The sequence below is a fragment of the Mobula birostris genome, chromosome 4 (assembly GCF_030028105.1).
Source record: "Mobula birostris isolate sMobBir1 chromosome 4, sMobBir1.hap1, whole genome shotgun sequence".
In the NCBI taxonomy this organism is placed as follows: Eukaryota; Metazoa; Chordata; class Chondrichthyes; order Myliobatiformes; family Myliobatidae; genus Mobula; species Mobula birostris.
This window is the reverse complement of record NC_092373.1, coordinates 84,217,379-84,237,404: the sequence shown is the minus strand read 5'-3', so window position 1 is coordinate 84,237,404 and position 20,026 is coordinate 84,217,379. Positions and strand designations below refer to the sequence as shown.

Here is a 20,026-nt window from a genome sequence, read left to right as displayed (position 1 = left end):
TACCGTAGCCCCAAAAGTGCCAGATTGTTGGAGTTTTACTAAGCTCTTATAAAGGTCATATAGCCAACATTTTTGGTTATTTACATCCAAGAATAAATTATAGCTAATTCATTGATGTTCTTCAATTTCTGATGTAGGAACATTTTTGCCTTCCTCAACAGAAATGGTAATGCCCCACCTGAAAGACAGCGGTGAAGTGCTCAGGTCCAGGAATTGAATTTGAACCATTACCTTTATTAAAGCCAAGATTTCTATAAATATAACCAACAAGCTGGATCTGTATCACTACAAGTCAAGTTGTCCACAGGATATATCAAGTTATCCAGAGTTATACATATTAGAGGCAAAATGGAGCTTTTACCATATCTCATTTATTTGATTTATGCCTCATCCATTGCAACATTTTAATTTCTAATGCCAACCATCACCTAAATGAGATTGCCAATTGGGATTTATTTTTATTGCATTACGATTACTATTTCAAACTTCTTTTACTGTCTCTCAGTATTGTGGTAATGACTTCTGATATACTTTGCTACTCATTAGATGGAAATTCTATCAACATTGCATCAGTCTATGTTCAAAGTTCAAAGTAAATTGTCACCATATACAACCCTGAAGTTTGTTTTTTTGCGGACATATTCAATAAATCCAATAACCACGATATAATAAATGAAAGACCGCACCAACTGGGCGTACAAGCAGTGTGCAAAGGACAGCAACCCGTGCAATTACAAAAGAAAATAAATAAGAAATAAATATTGAGAACATGAGATGAAAAGTCCTTGAAAGTGAGTCCATAGGTTGTGGGAATATTTCAGTGATGGGGCAATTGAAGTTGAGTGAAGTTATCCCTTTTGATTCAAGAACCTGATAGTTGAGGGGTAATAACTGTTTCTGAATCTGGAGGCATGAGTCCTGAGGCTCCTGTACCACCTTCCTGATGGCAGCAACAAGAAGATAGTTGGCAGTGGGGTTCCTTGATGATGAGTGCTGCTTTCTTGTATCAGCGCTCGGCTTAGATGTGTTCAATGGTGGGGAGGGCTTTATCTGTGATGGACGGGGCCATATCCACCACTTATAGTAGGATTTTCCATTCAAGGACATTGATGTTTCTATATCAGGCTATGATGCAGCCAGTCAATATACTCCCCACCACACATCTATGAAGTTTTGTCAAAGTTTTAGATGTCATGCCAAATCTCTGCAAACTCTCAAGGAAATAGAGGTACTGTCGTGCTTTCTTCCTGATTGCACTTGTGTGCTGGGCCCAGGGCAGGTCCTCTGAAATAATAACGCCGAGGAATTTAAAGTTGCTGACCCTCTCCATCTCTGATCCTCTGAGAAGAGGACTGGCTTACGGACCTCTGATTTCCTCCTCCTCAAGTCAAAGTCAGCTCCTTGGTCTTGCTAACATTGAGTAAGAGGTTATTGTTGTAGCACCTCTCAACCAGATTTTCAATCTCCCTCCTTTATGTTGATTCGTCACCATCTTTGATTCGGCCTACAGCAGTGCTACCATCAGCAAACTTGAATGTGGCATTGGAGCAGTGCCTAGCCGCAGAATCATAAATGTAACACAAGTAGAGCAGGGAGCTAAGCACACGGCCTTGTGGTGCACCTTGTATGTAGATATGAACTGAAATCCCAAGAGTGAAAAATCAGTGCTTAGGCAACTGTCATTCTTGGTTCCTTGATCATGTTTTCAAATTTAAATGTTCATATTGAGTCTGTAGCTCTTTCTGTATTTACTGATCCATGTTTGATATTTTTCTGCAGCTGGATAGAACCTACACGGGCTTGCAGACCCTTGGTGCGGAAACGGTATGCTTCTCTGTTTCTCTTTAACTGACTCATCTGTTTTCCTCTGCATTCTTCTTTCCCTTCCACCAGCTGCACCTTTCAGGTTTGAGAATATCGATTCCATTGAATCTAAATCCATAGGTGATAATGCATGTGATTATTGCTCGGGTATAAACCTGGAATATGAGTATGGGTTAGATCCTGAAGGTGTGGAAATTAGAGTCAAGACCCTGTCTGTATTTTATTGATGGAGATCCTTCTATGGGGGTCTTGAAAGGGATCCTTCTATATTTTCTACCTGGAGGTTTGCAACAATCCCACTTTTTCTATGGTTCACACTTTCTTTTATGTAATGTTAAACTTCTCATTTAACCAAAATATTATTGTGTAAGATAATTAGGTAAAGGTTCTTAGTGACACTCTACTGTTCATTTTAGTATTGCTGTCAATCATGGGAAAATCTTGGACAAATGTCTGCTTTAAAGCTGTGCCTAGTTGTGCCAGCTGATGATTTCATCCAGTAATGCCTCATAGATTTTCTAAATACAGCTTCCTTTAGTCCCATCCCAAATACCATTCTCTCTCCATGGCAGGTATCTGACACTGACCGATTGCAACAATTGGTGTCATGTCAGACTCTGAGCTGAGATTTTATTCATCATTTCCTTGCCAATCAACAAAGTTGCCTATTTCCTCTTCCGTAACTTTACCTTCTCTCAGTTTATCTGCAGCTGTCAGCCTTTATTTTATGTATATCTCTATTCATGATCTTTCCAACGAACTCTTGGCTCTCCTCCCAAGTTCTATCCAAACTTGATGTTCCTGTCATAACTGGCATGAAATCTTGTTCACCACCTCTGTTTACTGATCTATGTTTGTTCCATGCTAAGTACTACTTTGGATTTTGGATTTAAAATTTTCAAATGCTATCAAATTCCCTTCATGGGATTTCTCTCTCCATTTTGCCATGTCTCCTTGCACAGCTTGGAATTAGATAATTCTATGAAGTACCTTAGTGGGTTTCACTTTGTTAGATGGAGTAGGAAATGTTCCCTCAACAGAGGCATCTAAAACTATACGGCATAGGTTTGAAGTTGGGACTAAAAGAGTTATTGGTGGGAGGGGGAAGACTAAGAGTTATGGGGTCCTAAGGAAAACTTTTCTTACCCAGAGGGTGGTTGCACTTTGGAAGCCACCGCCTGATGAAGTGGTGGAGGTAGATTCACATAATCTCATAGTTAAAGAAGTATAGCATCTGTGTTTGAATCACCAATAGATAGGTGGCTACAGAGCAAGTGTTGGTAAATAGAATTGGTATGGAGCATGAACGTGATAAACCAAAGCTGTATAACTCCATAAATATTAATGCAGACTGTCGTGGTTGTATATCTTTGTTGGGATTGTGTTCTGTTCTGATGCTCAAACTAGAAAGATGAATTTTCCTAATGATTGATTTGGCACTGACAGTGCTCTGTGTGCATTTTCTCTGGAACAGGTGGTGGATGTTGAATTGCATCGCGACTCTCTCGGGGAGGACTATCTTTCCACAGCACTGCCTCCTAGTTCCACAGCAACACTGCTTTCTTCATCATCCTCCTCCTCCTCAACCTGCAGTAGGACACCCCGGTCTGTCACACCATCACAGTCTGCATCGTCTTCCACCCCCCCAATGACCTCTTCTGGAGGTGTGCATGGGCCTGTGGCTGTTCTGAATGCTTCTTCAGGAAAAGTGTCACACGATTCATTGGGCGGCACTGCTGAAAAAGGTGAGTTGTCTCTTGTATGACTAATAAACTGCACACATCCTGAAATAAAGCACACAGCCATACAAACAAATTCAAAACGAACCACAATTCTTCTGTTCAGTTATGTATCTTTTCATTGTATCTGCTTCCACAATTTCTTCCGGCAGCTCACTCTACATAATCACCACCCTCTGTGTGAAAAATGTGCCCCTCAGATCTTCGTTAAATTTCTTCCACTCTCACTTTAAACTATGCTCCCTGGTTTTAGATTCCCCATTGTATTGGAGTATTCAATTTATCCTATCTATGCCCTTCATAAATTTATAAACCTTTATGAGGTCACCATTCTGTCTCCTACATTCCAGTCGGAGACTAAACCAAGCCTATCCAAACTCTCCTTACAAATACACTCTTCCGTTCCAGGTAACACCCTGTTGAATTGCTTCTGCACTCTTCCTAAAACTACATGCACTGTATATGATAATGTGGCCTTACCAATGTTTTATATACCTGCACCTTAACATCTCAACTCCAGTGATACGTACTGGAGGAGCAGGATCAGGCCATTCGGCCCATCAAGTCTGCTCTGCCATTCCATCATGGCTGATTTAGAAACATAGAAAATAGGTGCAGGAGTAGGCCATTCAGCCCTTCGAGCCTGCATTGCCATTCATTATGATCATGGCTGATCATCCAACTCAGAACCCTGTACCTGCCTTCTCTCCATACCCCTGATCCCTTTAGCCACAAGGGTCATATCTAATTCCCTCTTAAGTATAGCCAGTGAACTGGCCCCAACTGTTTCCTGTGGCAGAGAATTCAACAGATTCACCACTCTCTATGTGAAGAAGTTTTTCCTAATCTCTGTCCTAAAGGACTTCCGCTTTATCCTCAAACTGTGACTACTCGTTCTGGACTTCCCCAACATCGGGAACAATCTTCCTGCATCTAGCCTGTCCAATCCCTGTAGAATTTTATATATTTCAATAAGATCCCCCCTCAATCTTCTAAATTCCAGAGAGTATAAGCCTAGTCGATCCAGTCTTTCTTCATATGAAAGTTCTACCATCCCAGGAATCAATCTGATGAACCTTCTTTGTACTCCCTCTATGGCAAGTATGTCTTTCCTCAGATTAGGGGACCAAAACTGCACACAATACTCCAGGTGTGGTCTCACCAAGGCCTTGTACAACTGCAGTGGTACCTCCCTGCTCCTGTACTCAAATCCTTTTGCTATGAATGCCAGCATACCATTCGCCTTTTTCACCACCTGCTATACCTCCATGCCCACTTTCAATGACTGGTGTACAATGACACCCAGGTCTCATTGCACCTCCCCTTTTCCTAATCGGCCACCATTCAGATAATAATCTGTTTTCCTGTTCTTGCCACCAAAGTAGATAACCTCACATTTATCCACATTAAATTGCATCTGCCATGAATTTGCCCACTCACCTAACCTATCCAAGTCACCCTGCATCCTCTTAGCATCCTCCTCACAGCTAACACTGCTGCCCAGCTTCGTGTCATCCGCAAACTTGGAGATACTGCACTTAATTCCCTAGTCTAAGTCATTAATATATATTGTAAACAACTGGGGTCCCAGCACTGAGCCTTGCGGTACCCCACTAGTCACTGCCTGCCATTCTGAAAAGGTCCCGTTTATTCCCACTCTTTGCTTCCTGCCTGCCAACCAATTCTCTATCCACATGAATACTATACCCCCAATACCGTGTGCTTTAAGTTTGCACAATAATCTCCTGTGTGGGACCTTGTCAAAAGCCTTTTGAAAATCCATATATATCACATCCACTGGTTCTCCCCTATCCACTCTATTAGTTACATCCTCAGAAAATTCTATGAGATTTTCCTTTCACAAGTAAATGCTGACTTTGTCCGATGAATTCACCGCTTTCCAAATGTGCTTTTATCACATCTTTGATAATTGACTCTAGCGTTTACTCCACCACCGATGTTAGGCCTACCAGTCTGTAATTCCCCGGTTTCTCTCTCCCTCCTTTTTTAAAAAGTGGGGTTACATTAGCCACCTCCAATCCTCAGGAACTAATCCAGAATCTAACGAGTTTTGAAAAATTATTACTAATGCATCCACTATTTCTTGGGCTACTTCCTTAAGCACTCTGGGATGCAGACCATCTGGCCTTGGGGATTTATCTGCCTTTAATCCCTTTACCTAACACCACTTCCCTACTAACATGTATTTCCCTCAGTTCCTCCATCTCACTAGACCCTCGGTCCCCTACTATTTCCGGAAGATTATTTATGTCCTTTTTTAAGTGAAGACAGAACCAAAGTAGTTATTCAATTGGTCTGTCATGTCCTTGTTCCCCATGATCAATTCACTTGTTTCTGACTGTAAGGGACCTACATTTGTCTTAACCAATCTTTTTCTTTTCACATACCTATAATAGCTTTTACAGTCAGTTTTTATGTTCCCTGCCAGCTTTCTCTCATAATCTTTTTTCCCTTTCCTAATTAAGCCCTTTGTCCTCCTCTGCTGAACTCTGAATTTCTCCCAGTCCTCAGTTGTGCTGCTTTTTCTGGCTAGTTTGTAAGTTTCTTCTTTGGAATTGATACTATCCCTAATTTCCCTTGTCAGCCATGGGTGCACTACCTTCCTTGGTTTATTCTTTTGCCAAACCGGGTTGAACAATTGTTGTAGTTCATCCATGCAATCTTTAAGTGATGACATAACCACTGTCAACCTTTAAGTATCATTTGCCAGTCTATCTTAGCTAATTCATGTCTCATACCTTCAAAGTTACCCTTCTTTAAGTTCAGAACCTTTGTTTCTGAATTAACTATGTCACTCTCCATCTTAATGAAGAATTCCACCATATTATGGTCACTCTTACCCAAGGGACCTTGCACGACAAAATTGCTAACTAACCCTTCCTCGTTGCTCAATACCCAGTCTAGAATGGCCTGCTGTCTAGTTGGTTCCTCGACAGGTTGGTTCAGAAAACCATCCCGCATACATTCCAAGAAATCCTCTTCCTCAGCACCCTTACCAATTTGGTTCACCCAATCTATATGTAGATTGAAGTCACCCATTATAACTGCTGTTCCTTTATTGCATGCATTTCTAATTTCCTGTTTAATGCCATCCCCAACCTCACTACTACTGTTAGGTGGCCTGTACACAATTCCCACCAGCATTTTCTGCCCCTTAGTGTTATGCAGCTCTACCCATATCGATTCCACATCCTCCTGGCTAATGTCCTTCCTTTCTATTGTGTTAATCTCCTCTCTAACCAGCAATGCTACCCCACCTTCTTTTCTTTCATGTCTATCCCTCCTGAATATCGAATACCTCTGAATGTTGAGCTCCCATTATTTACTACCCCTCTCACAAGCTCATTCTCCTGCCTTCTCCCCAGAACCTTTGACGCCATTACTAATAAAGAGCCTATCAACCTCCACTTTAAATATACCCAATGACTGGCCTCAATAGCTGTCTAAGGCTACGAATTCCACAGCTTCACCATCCTCCGACAAAAGGGATGTCCTTGTATTCTCAGACTGTGCCCTCTGGTTCTATACGCTCCCGATATAAGAAGCATTCTGTCCAAGCCCACTCTGTTCAGGCCTTTCAATATTTAGTAGGTTTTATTGAGATCCTTCCTCATTCTTCTAAACTCTAGCAAGTACAGTCACAGAGCCATCACGAGCGCCTCACATGTTAACCCTTTCTTTCCCAGGATCACTGTATTGGGCATGCATACAAAATGCTGCCTACCCTACCCATCTTTGTGTCAATTTTCAGGGACCTATTAACTTGTACTGCAAGGACTCACTGTACATCAACACACCTGAGGTCCCTGTATGTGTCCTGTTACTAATTGATGACACAGGGTGCATTACCTCACATTAATTTGGATTAAATTCCATCTGCCACTGATCTATTACCCTCTGCATCCTTTCATAACCTTCCTTACTCCCTACTACTTCACCAGTTTTGTGTCATTAGCAGATTTACCATTCAGTACTGTACACTTACATTCTTGTCCAAATCATTACATATGACAAACAAGTTCCAATACAGCGCAGTACTGGTTACAGACTTCAAGTTAGAAAAATGTTCCTTGACTACTACCCTCTGCCTCCTATTATCAAGCCACCTTTTGTATCCATTTTGACAACATTCTTTTGGTTCATGTGCCCTACCACTTGTGTAAAGCCCTATTAAAGTCCAAATAAACCACATTTACTACTGTCTTGATCAATTTTTTGTTTGTGTCCTCAAAAAACTCAAATTTGTGAGACATGGTTTCCCCTGCACAAAAGAATGTTGTTGCCCATTAAACAGTCCCTCGCTTTCCAAGTTAACATTATCCTGTCCCTTAGGATTTTTTTTCCAGTAGTTTTCCCTACGATTGATGTGAGTCAGAGAGAGATACAAGGAACCAGGCCAAATGAATACATGCCTGTCTACTCTTTAATTTTGTATTAACTCCATTTTCTATTAAAAACATAGAAACATAGAAAACATACAGCACAATACAGGCCCTTCAGCCCACAAAGCTGTGCTGAACATCTCCCTACCTTACAACTACCTAGGCGTTACCACAGCCCTCTATTTTTCTAATAGAGAAAATTTTGCCTGAGGAAATGCCTCTGACTACCCACACGATCAATGCCTCTCATTATCTTGTACACCTCTATCAAGTCACTTCTCATTCCCCTTCGCTCCAAGGAGAAAAGGCCAAGTTCACTCTACCTATTCTCATAAGGCATGCTCCCCAATCCAGGCAACGTCCTTGTAAATCTCCTCTGCACCCTTTCTATGGTTTCCACGTCCTTCCTATAGTGAGGCACAACAGAATTGAGCACAATACTCCAAGTGAGGTCTGACCAGGGTCCTATACAGCTGCAATATTACCTCTCAGCTCTTAATCTCAATCCCATGATTGATGAAGGCCCATGCACCGTATGCCTCCTTAACCACAGAGTCAACCTGTGTAACAGCTTTGAGTGTCCTATGGACTCGGACCCCAAGATCCCTCTGATCCTCCACACTGCCAAGAGCCTTACCATTAATACTACATTCTGCCATCATATTTGACCTACCAAAATGAACCACTTCACGCTTATCTGGGTTGAACTCCGTCTGCCACTTCTCAGCCCAGTTTTGCATGCTATCGATGTCCCGCTGTAACCTCTGACAGCCCTCCACACTATCCACAACACACCCAACCTTTGTGTCATCAGCAAATTTACTAACCCATCGCTCCACTTCCTCATCCAGGTCTTTTATAAAAATCACAAAGAGTAAGGGGTCCCACAACAGATCCCTGAGGCACACTGCTGGTCACCGGCCTCCATGCAGAATATGACCTGTCCACAACCACTCTTTGCCTCCTCTGGGCAAGCCAATTCTGGATCCACAAGGCAATGTCCCCTTGGATCCCGTGCCTCCTTACTTTTTCAATAAGAGTTGCATGGGGTACCTTATCAAATGCCTTGCTGAAATCCACATACACTACATCTACGGCTCTACCTTCATCAATGTGTTTAGTCACATCCTCAAAAAAATTTGGTCAGGCTAGAAAGGCACGGCCTGCCTTTGACAAAGCCATGCTGACTATTCTCCCACTTTCTCATCAACTCCATGTGGAATGCACCACTCACCTACATGCAGGGGTAATTTAGAATGTCTAAGTAACTTACCAACTCTCGTGTCTTTGGATGTGGGGTGGTGGGGGAGGGTTCAGTAAGGAGCACTCAGGAAACTCGTGTGATCGCAGAGAGAGCATGCAAACTCTGCAGAGACAGCACCCCAGGGCAGAATTGATCAGGGTCTGTGACATTGTGAGGTGGTAGCTCTACTAGCCTAACTGAATAAGGGAAATGAAAGACAGTATTCCAATATATTCATCAATGAACTGATAATCAGCATAACCAAGTAAGGAACAAGAAAGATCTGTGATGCACAACAGCTGGGGCTCCCTAAGTGTTGCCCTGATTTTGGCCTGGGTGCTCCTGAGGCACTGTACTTGTACTGCCCAGGGTGCTCTTGAGTTTTGGCCTAGCTGTTCTCTCAAAGTTCAGTTTACTGGAGAGTGTCAGTTAGTAAACTGCCCATTAACCAAACTTTGATATGGAATTATGGAATTGCATATACTGTAAACTCAAACCAGATGTGTTGCCACACATGTACATCTCCATTCCAAACCTGGTAAGTGAATGGAAATACACAGACACTGCAACACGCATGGAATCATGTACGTACAGACCCTGAAACAAGTAGAATGTCATATGTACATGTGTATATCCCAGAAATCAGGTCATACACATATATAAACTGCAAACAAGCCACTGATTCAAGTTCAGTGATAAACTGGAAATAGGGGCACATGGGCAGTTCAGTGATGCAGCTCCTAGAGCAGCTGCTCATGTTCCAGAGACCCTGGTTTGATCTTTACCTCCTGTGCTGTCTGTGGAGTCTGCACCTTCTCTCAGTTTCCTCCCGTTTTCCACAAACATGTAATCTGGTAGACTGAAAATTGCCCATAGTGCTTGGAAGATTGGTATAATCTGGAAGGGGTGAGGGTGGTATTGACAAGAATTTGAGGAGAATAGTATGCAGGTTTTCAGCATAATTGTATAAGGGCTAAGAGAGTTGTAAAAGAGCGCCTGAAGGCTTTGTGTGTCAATGCAAGGAGCATTCGTAATAAGGTGGATGAATTGAAAGTGCAGATTGTTATTAATGATTATGATATAGTTGGGATCACAGAGACATGGCTCCAGGGTGACCAGCGATGGGAGCTCAACGTTCAGGGATATTCAATATTCAGGAGGGATAGACATGAAGGAAGGGGAGGTGGGGTGGCGTTGCTGGTTAAAGAAGAGATTAACGCAATAGAAAGGAAGGACATAAACCGGGAAGATGTGGAATCGATATGGGTAGAGCTGCATAACACTAAGGGGCAGAAGACGCTGGTGGGAGTTGTGTACAGGCCACCTAACAGTAGTAGTGAGGTCGGAGATGGTATTAAACAGGAAATTAGAAATGTGTGCAATAAAAGAACAGCAGTTATAATGGGTGACTTCAATCTACATGTAGATTGGGTGAACCAAATTGGTAAAGGTGCTGAGGAAGAGGATTTCTTGGAATGTATGCGGGATGGTTTTTTGAACCAACATGTCGAGGAACCAACTAGAGAGCAGGTTATTCTGGACTGGGTTTTGAGCAATGAGGAAGGGTTAATTAGCAATCTTGTCGTGAGAGGCCCCTTGGGTAAGAGTGACCATAATATGGTGGAATTCTTCATTAAGATGGAGAGTGACATAGTTAATTCAGAAACAAAGGTTCTGAACTTAAAGAGGGGTAACTTTGAAGGTATGAGACGTGAGTTAGCTAAGATAGACTGGCAAATGACACTTAAAGGATTGACGGTGGATATGCAATGGCAAGCATTTAAAGGTTGCATGGATGAACTACAACAATTGTTCATCCCAGTTTGGCAAAAGAATAAATCAAGGAAGGTAGTGCACCCGTGGCTGACAAGAGAAATTAGGGATAGTATCAATTCCAAAGAAGAAGCATACAAATTAGCCAGAGAAAGTGGCTCACCTGAGGACTGGGAGAAATTCAGAGTTCAGCAGAGGAGGACAAAGGGCTTAATTAGGAAGGGGAAAAAAGATTATGAGAGAAAACTGGCAGGGAACATAAAAACGGACTGTAAAAGCTTTTATAGATATGTAAAAAGGAAAAGACTGGTAAAGACAAATGTAGGTCCCCTGCAGACAGAAACAGGTGAATTGATTATGGGGAGCAAGGACATGGCAGACCAATTGAATAATTACTTTGGTTCTGTCTTCACTATGGAGGACATAAATAATCTTCCAGAAATAGTAGGGGACAGAGGGTCCAGTGAGATGGAGGAACTGAGCGAAATACATGTTAGTAGGGAAGTGGTGTTAGGTAAATTGAAGGGATTGAAGGCAGATAAATCCCCAGGGCCAGATGGTCTGCATCCCAGAGTGCTTAAGGAAGTAGCCCAAGAAATAGTGGATGCATTAGTGATAATTTTTCAAAACTCGTTAGATTCTGGACTAGTTCCTGAGGATTGGAGGGTGGCTAATGTAACTCCACTTTTTAAAAAAGGAGGGAGAGAGAAACCGGGGAATTATAGACCGGTTAGCCTAACGTCGGTGGTGGGGAAACTGCTGGAGTCAGTTATCAAGGATGTGATAACAGCACATTTGGAAAGCGGTGAAATGATCGGACAAAGTAAGCATGGATTTGTGAAAGGAAAATCATGTCTGACGAATCTCATAGAATTTTTTGAGGATGTAACTAGTAGAGTGGATAGGTGAGAACCAGTGGATGTGGTATATTTGGATTTTCAGAAGGCTTTTGACAAGGTCCCATACAGGAGATTAGTGTGCACACTTAAAGCACACGGTATTGGGGGTAAGGTATTGGTGTGGGTGGAGAGTTGGTTAGCAGACAGGAAGCAAAGAGTAGGAATAAACGGGACCTTTTCAGAATGGCAGGCGGTGACTAGTGGGGTACCGCAAGGCTCAGTGCTGGGACCCCAGTTGTTTACAATATATATTAATGACTTGGATGAGGGAATTAAATGCAGCATCTCCAAGTTTGCGGATGACACGAAGCTGGGTGGCAGTGTTAGCTGTGAGGAGGATGCTAAGAGGATGCAGGGTGACTTGGATAGGTTGGGTGAGTGGGCAAATTCATGGCGGATGCAATTTAATGTGGATAAATGTGAAGTTATCCACTTTGGTGGCAAAAATAGGAAAACAGATTATTATCTGAATGGTGGCCGATTAGGAAAAGGGGAGGTGCAACGAGACCTGGGTGTCATTATACACCAGTCGTTGAAAGTGGGCATGCAGGTACAGCAGGCGGTGAAAAAGGCGAATGGTATGCTGGCATTTATAGCGAGAGGATTCGAGTACAGGAGCAGGGAGGTACTACTGCAGTTGTACAAGGCCTTGGTGAGACCACACCTGGAGTATTGTGTGCAGTTTTGGTCCCCTAATCTGAGGAAAGACATCCTTGCCATAGAGGGAGTACAAAGAAAGTTCAGCAGATTGATTCCTGGGATGGCAGGACTTTCATATGAAGAAAGACAGGATGAACTGGGCTTGTACTCGTTGGAATTTAGAAGATTGAGGGGGGATCTGATTGAAACGTATAAGATCCTAAAGGGATTGGACAGGCTAGATGCAGGAAGATTGTTCCCGATGTTGGGGAAGTCCAGAACGAGGGGCCACAGTTTGAGGATAGAGGGGAAGCCTTTTAGGACCGAGATTAAGAAAAACTTCTTCACACAGAGAGTGGTGAATCTGTGGAATTCTCTGCCACAGGAAACAGTTGAGGCCAGTTCATTGGCTATATTTAAGAGGGAGTTAGATATGGCCCTTGTGGCTACGGGGGTCAGGGGGTATGGAGGGAAGGCTGGGGCGGTGTTCTGAGTTGGATGATCAGCCATGATCATAATAAATAGCGGTGCAGGCTCGAAGGGCCGAATGGCCTACTCCTGCACCTATTTTCTATGTTTCTATGTTTCTATGTGTAAAAGTAGGTGGCTGATGTTTGGTGCGCATTCTGTAAGCTGGGAATCCCTTTTCTCTGCTGTGTTTTTCTCATGGACATTTTGGTACCCACTCAAACCAAATATTGAGATAGTTTACACAGTTTTAGATCAGACTGGGATACACAAATGGCATATGTGAGAGATAAAGAGACCTAACAGGTTGATCCACTGCTCCCAAGTGTATGCAAATTACGGAATCTCCTCTCTGGTGTTGTGTTACTTTTGGACATGGCTGTTGCCCAATTCCACTTGCTGCATTCAGTCTGTGGTTCCTTTGGAAGTAGGTTGGTTAAATACCAGAGGTAGAATGGAATTTCTAATCTAATTAAGATGTTTTTTTACTGTCTGAATTTATAAACTTTGATTCTGTGCCCAGATGGGAAAGTAGACACAAGGAAGAGCTGAGAGAAGGGTGCTGTTTGATACAAAAATTTTCCTTTTATAAGGGTGTTGACCTTCAGATCATTTGCAATTTTTACCTTCTGCTTTGGCCAGGATCCACTTCCGTGCAGGCTGAGATATTAAATTACGATTTTTTTTTGTTTAACGTACTCTGGATACAGGTTGCCCCGCTATCCGAAGATAGAGTGTTCCTGTGAAAACGTTGGTAAGCCGAAATAGTGTAAAGCGAAGAAGCAATTACCATGAATTTTTATGGGAAAAATTTTTGAGTGTTCCCAGACCCAAAAAAATAACCTACCAAATCATACCAAGTAGCACATAAAACCTAAAATAACACTAATGTATTGTGAAAGCAGGAATGATATGATAAATACACAGCCTATATAAAGTAGGAATACTTCTCTGCAATCATTGCAGCACGGTCAAGCGTAGCAAAAATCTCGCGGAAGCACTCTCTCCAGTAATCTTTAAGCTGTGAAGCTGCCATCGCCTCAAAAACCGATCAAACCACCCATGGCTACCTTTAAATTCCACTTTTGCAAAAATGTCTTTTATTTATATTGGAAAAAGTTTTGTGTGTTCCCAGACCTGAAAAATAACCTACCAAATCATACCAAATAACACACAAAAATACACAGCCTATATAAAGTAGAAGTAATGTATGTACAGTGTAGCTTTACTTATCGGAATTGGGAAGACAGCGAACACACCGATGATGGTGTGTTAGGCTGAGGTTGTGGTGGTGGAAGGTACAGGAGACTAGTCACTAATGTCTTCTATGTCTGCCTGCCTCGATGTCGAAGGTCAAGGTTCGTCGTCTGCTGTGGCTGATGTGGAAGGGGCTTGAAAAATGACATTATGCTTGACTGCTTAGCCTCAAGCATTTTTCTATCATACAGTTCTTTGTAAGCACTCAAACCATCCTGCAAATATGCCCTAAACCTACGTGCCCTTTCAAAATTAAAGTCATACTTTTCTGCAATAATTGCAGCGCTGTAAATCGCAGCGAAAATCTCACGCAAGTGCTTCACATTCAATTCCTGGACGACTTCACTTCCGGGCCGTTTGCTACTGCGTTTGGTTTGGATTCGTATCCTTTCCTCTTGCAATTGCATATCCGCTCTTCATCTGTCAGTTGTTAGTCATGGGATGCCAAAACCTCTTCAACATCATCTTCGTCAACTTCCACACACCCAGCCTCCTTAGCCAAAGTCACTATTGCCATATTTATTGTTGATGGTTCAAAGCCTTTAAAATCATGCACTGCTTCGGGACGCAGTTTCCTCCAAACGCTATTTCTCATCAAGACTGCTAGCCTATCGAAGGCATCTCCAAAGGTTGGCAATTGCCAATTTTAAATTGTATTCTTTCCAGATCTCTCACAAAGACGCTTCGGAGTTGCCCTCTCTGTCAATAGCATTTACAATAAAACACATCACATTTTGCGTATAGTAAGCCTTAATTGTGGCTATTAGGCCTGGGTCGCATGGCTGCAGTAACGATGTCGTATTCGGCAGTAAAAACGCAACACGAATGTTACCGCCATACTCAGTAATGGCAGGCAGATGAGCAGCACAATTATTGACAATCACAAGGCACCTATTATCGAGGTTATCTTCTCTACAGTATTTTTCAACAAAAGGACTAACGTATTCACTCATGTACTTAGAAAAAATCACTTAGGTATTCCAACCGCTTGGATGTGAACGGAACACAACAGAAAGTGTATTCTTATCAATGCCTTTAAGTGCCCTCGGATTTTCTGAATGGTACACTAGTAGAGGCTTAAGGACAGCATCACCAGTGACGTTAATAATAGGCGTTAGGGTAAACCTGTCCCTCGATGCCTTGTGTCCTTTAGCCTGCTTTTCTTCTATCGAAATAAATGTCTTGCTTGGCAATTTTTTCCAATAAATTGCAGTTTCATCACAGTTAAACACTTGCTTATACGAATAACCACGTTCTGTAATTATTTTCTTCAGTTCTGCTGGAAACTTTTCGGCAGCTTCAGTATCAGCTGAAGCACTCTCTCCATTAAACGTTAAACTATGAAGCTGCCCTTGCCTCAGAAACCGATCAAACCACCTGTGACTAGTTTTAAATTCCACTTTTGCAACACTTTCATCACCATCATCCAGTGCTTTCTGTTTCAGCTTATTAAAAAGACTGACTGATTTCTCCTTAAGTGTAAGATAACTTAACGGAACATCACTCTTTGTACACCTATCAATCCACTCAAGCAATAAACTTTCCATTTTATCCATTACTGGATGCCGACTAAAAGGGACTACTTTGCTACGAGCAGAACCAATAGTAATATTGGCAGCTTTCAAGATTCTTTCTCTCTGCCTGTAAATAGTGCAAATGGGGACGCAGGCAAGTTCGTTGCGTGGACAATGTCCTTACTTCATTGACCACGATCAAAACACTTAATTACGTCCAGTTTTATGCTAAGCGTAACACCCTTACAAGCTCTCTTAGGCTTTTCCGGTAACCTTAGAACTCATCTTGCTAATGGATGCACAAAATAAATCGAGATGAAGCACAGATGCTCACAGACATGTGTTTAAGCTATGGCGGCTAGAATGTAGTTCCGGGGGAGGAGCTTGGCTGCTCAGGGCGCGCGCTGCCTTTTTTCGTAAAAGTGAAGACACTCTTCGGTTAGCGAAAACAGGTAACCTAATGTAGGTCTTTCGTAACAGCAAGCTGTCATAAAACGAACGTTTGGAAAACGGGGGCCACCTGTAATAGACTTAAGTTCTTAGGAATAAGCCTTGGGGTAAAGATCAGAGAGTGATCTAATAGGTATCATTCTGATGATTAAAGGATTTGATTTATTTCTTCTAGGGAGAAGAAATATAACCTTAGAATTATGCTGTACATCTGTGCAGGACTTTGGGGAGTCCACACCAGCAGTCTGGGTCCCTGTAATTCACAAATGACATGCTTACCTTTGAAGGCAGTGCCGCAAAGTTATATTAGATTGATGTTGGAACAAAATGAGTTGTCTATTGCAATTGAAGAGGAGAGTCCTATATTCTCTGGACTCGTAAAAGACTGCAGAGGTTGGAATCTGGAACACAAACTAAAGGAACTCCTCAGGCAGCTTCAGTGGAGGGAAATGCAGAGTCTTGGTTTTGGTTCGAGGCTCTTCATTTGGAGTTCCTCCAGCATTTTGTTTGTTTTTGCTGTATATTCCCGGGAGTTGAGAAGAATGAAAGTTGATCATTAAATGAAACAGAGCTGAGTTTTATTCACCTGTGGTGTGGGTTTTTTGTAATCTCATTCCGTGTCAACAATTTTGTGTGAATTCAAAAGGTCAGAATTGTTTACAAATTGGCACTGAGAACATTCTGGAAAACAGTACAGTATGATGGGACAACGCTAATGTTGCCATTGTACAGTTCCAGCCACCTGGGTGGGATCCTACTTATTGTGTGGAGTTTGAACATTTTGTATGTTACCATGTGGGTTTCCTCCAACCACTCTGGTGTCCTCCCATATCCCAAAGACATACTGGTTGGTTGGTTAACTGATGTAAATTATCTCTGGTATAGATGGGTGGCAGGAAGAAGTTGATTGGAGAAAACAGGTTGCGGGAAAATAGTTGGTAGAATTGGAATGATGGGGATGCTTTGTGAACTTGATGGGCTGGATGTCGTCATCTTACGTTTGAAGAAAATAGAAGATTCTTAACACTCATTTCTCAAGAGGAAATGAAAATCGTTTACAGTTTTAAATTTTTTTTTCAGTTAAGTTGGAACTCCCTGTCAAAAATGAGGCGAGTTCCAGCGTTCACATGGGACATTCTTCCCTGGAACGCACACCAACCAGGCCAGTGGCCACCCAGAAGGTGACATTTGGGTCACATGGCAACTCAGCTTTCCAACCAATCACAGCCAGCTGCAAAATTGTTCCTCAAGAACAGCTTCCTAGTCCTGCCGATTCTCCAGGAAAGTCGTTCCAACCCATAACAATGAGCTGCAAAATTGTGTCAGGTATGCACGCTCCTAATATTGAAATGCTATATCTAAAAAAAATACTGGAAAAGTAAACCTGAGGCATAGCAAATGTGAGAAAATGTTTTCAGAGTAATCTGATTATAAATGAAAAATGTGGACAAGCTAGAGTTGCTTTGACCCTTTCATCAAAATTGAGTAAAGGAGAATATAGCTTTTTATGGAATTAAATGGAATGAGGAGGTGAAAGGGAATTAAGTAATTCTGTCGTATTTTCCCTCCCTGTCTTAACTACAATCCAAACAGCTGATTTGGACCATCAGTGGCTTCTGTATATAATTGTTTTAACTAAAACTGACAGGTAAAATGAATGAAATTATAATGGAAGAATGGAAATAACGGGTTGATTTGGTTGGAGTGGATACAAATGATATAAAGTATGGGACATTAAAAAGAATGGGGATGCTGGAAGGGAAGGAATGATTCTATGGGTGAAATAATAGACATAATGAAGATGAAATAGATAGGATATTATGGATATAAGTTGGAAATTATTTGGAATTGTTAATGAAACAATGGGAATGGAAGTGAGGACAGGAATGATTGTGAGGATGGAACAGTGGAAAGACTGGAAATATGTTTTTCAGGATAGAAATGTTGGGAAACTAATTGATGATGAGACTGAAATAATGGAAAAAATTAAAAGTTTCATCAGAAAAATGACTATATTTCAGGAAGGCAGCTCCCCAATGCCTACTGCAGGGAAATAAATATATCCACACCCCTAAACGTGAATACATTAAAAAATTAATAAGTCTGAGAATAATAATGAAAATAGGAAAATGGCAATAAGTAATGAATAAGAAAGAATGGAAAGATGGGAATGATCTATTATCATTTTCCATTATTTCAGGCAGTTCAGATTGTTTTAAAGCCAATTAAGTAACTTCATAAGTCATTGCAACAACCACTTTTCTCACAGCAATCTTGTACAAACATTATTATGATGATAATTTGGAATTGATCTAATTATATTGAATGTGAAAATGTTTTCAAATGCACTAGTTGTTTCATGCTACTGCAGGATCCCCGATCTCCACACCATGTCACTCTCCTTTGCCACGCACACCATCTTCAACTCCTGTCCACATGAAGCAAGGATCATCAGTCTCTGTCATTAGTAATCCCTACATTATCGTGGACAAGCCTGGACAAGTAATTGGAGTGCCAACATCAAATACAGGTATGGGCAATAATCACATGCACCAATGTTAGTATCATGTATTTTTCTGCGCCTCCATTCACTATTTCTATGTACCCAGTAAAATATACACATATGCATGATTGCATATGTACTGCTGTTAAGTGAAACATTCACTCTTATGACATAATGAAGAGAAAGTGAATAATAAAGCAGGTTTCCTATAGCCATGACCTGGGACTAGAATTGGGATAAATGAGTTTAATCAGTTTAATTAAATAAGATTTTCCTTGATCCAATAGTTCTCCAAATTCTGGCTCCATTTCAAGGATAAGAATGGAAAGATGGGAATGATCTTTTATCACTGCCTGTGGATTTCAAATCCTTTTCCTCAGGTTGGGATCAAGGTTAAAAAGAGGGATGGAGATGGGTGTCACTAAGCAGGTTATTGGTAAGTTACGGCACTGTCTAGTGAGAGAAGATTAAATCGACATAATTAGGTATTTTTTAAACTTAACTCTGTTTTTTCAGTCTGCAGCTTTAGTTTGGCTTGAGGCGTGGCTAATTCTAAAGAGCATTTTAAACCATAAGACCGTAAGACATAGGAGCAGAATTAGGCAATTTGGTCCATTGAATCTGCTCTGGCATTCAATCATGGTTGATCCTTTTTTCCCCTCCTCAGCCCCATTCCTCGGCCTTCTCTCCATAACCTTTGATGCTGTGTCAAATCAAGAACCTATCAATCTCTGCCTTAAATATACCCAAAGAGATTATCACATTAAGAATGTTACTATGACCTATTGTCTTAGTACAAGGATCTGTAACTCAAATGAAGTGGGCTTTTATTTTCAATTTCAGCCAAAGTACTCAAATTCAAGCTTCAAAGCACATATACCCTATTCCACTAACTGAGTAACTGAGTGGGGATCTGGTATTCCACATTGTTGACATTTTCTAGGTCAGTGCATTTTTGCAGAGAGCCAGATCTACAAAACAACTATTTCCAGGGGTCAGTGACCTGAAATATATTTTCTTTTGACAACATAACCAAATACATGTTTAAAGACAAGTTTGTTGCTCCATTCACAGCCTCTCACCACATGTTTGGTACATGGTTCCACTTTGTTAGTGTTCTCAGTATCTCCTGTAAGGAAATTTTGGAACTTTTTGACAGGCACGTTCATGGGCAGGTCTAAGCCAACCATCAGACAACTGGTAACTCTAAAGCAAATTTTTAAAAAAATTTTCACCACATTCCCAGCATCTATTCCTGATTCTATCACTCATAAGGGGCAATTTACAGTGACTAATTATTCTACCAACTACGTC

The 20,026-nt window shown here is 41.5% G+C and overlaps 1 protein-coding gene across 4 annotated transcripts in view; it reads left to right on the top strand.

Annotated features, from left to right (window-relative positions):
• Positions 1-20,026, top strand: part of yeats2 (YEATS domain containing 2) — a 173,507-nt gene that overhangs the window by 26,849 nt on the left and 126,632 nt on the right. For all 4 annotated transcript variants that reach the window (XM_072255690.1, XM_072255691.1, XM_072255692.1 and 1 more), the window contains 4 exons: positions 1,780-1,824; positions 3,299-3,569; positions 17,290-17,535; positions 18,581-18,739. In XM_072255690.1, the coding sequence (XP_072111791.1) occupies positions 1,780-1,824; positions 3,299-3,569; positions 17,290-17,535; positions 18,581-18,739 (721 nt within the window). The remainder of the gene's footprint in view (positions 1-1,779; positions 1,825-3,298; positions 3,570-17,289; positions 17,536-18,580; positions 18,740-20,026) is intronic.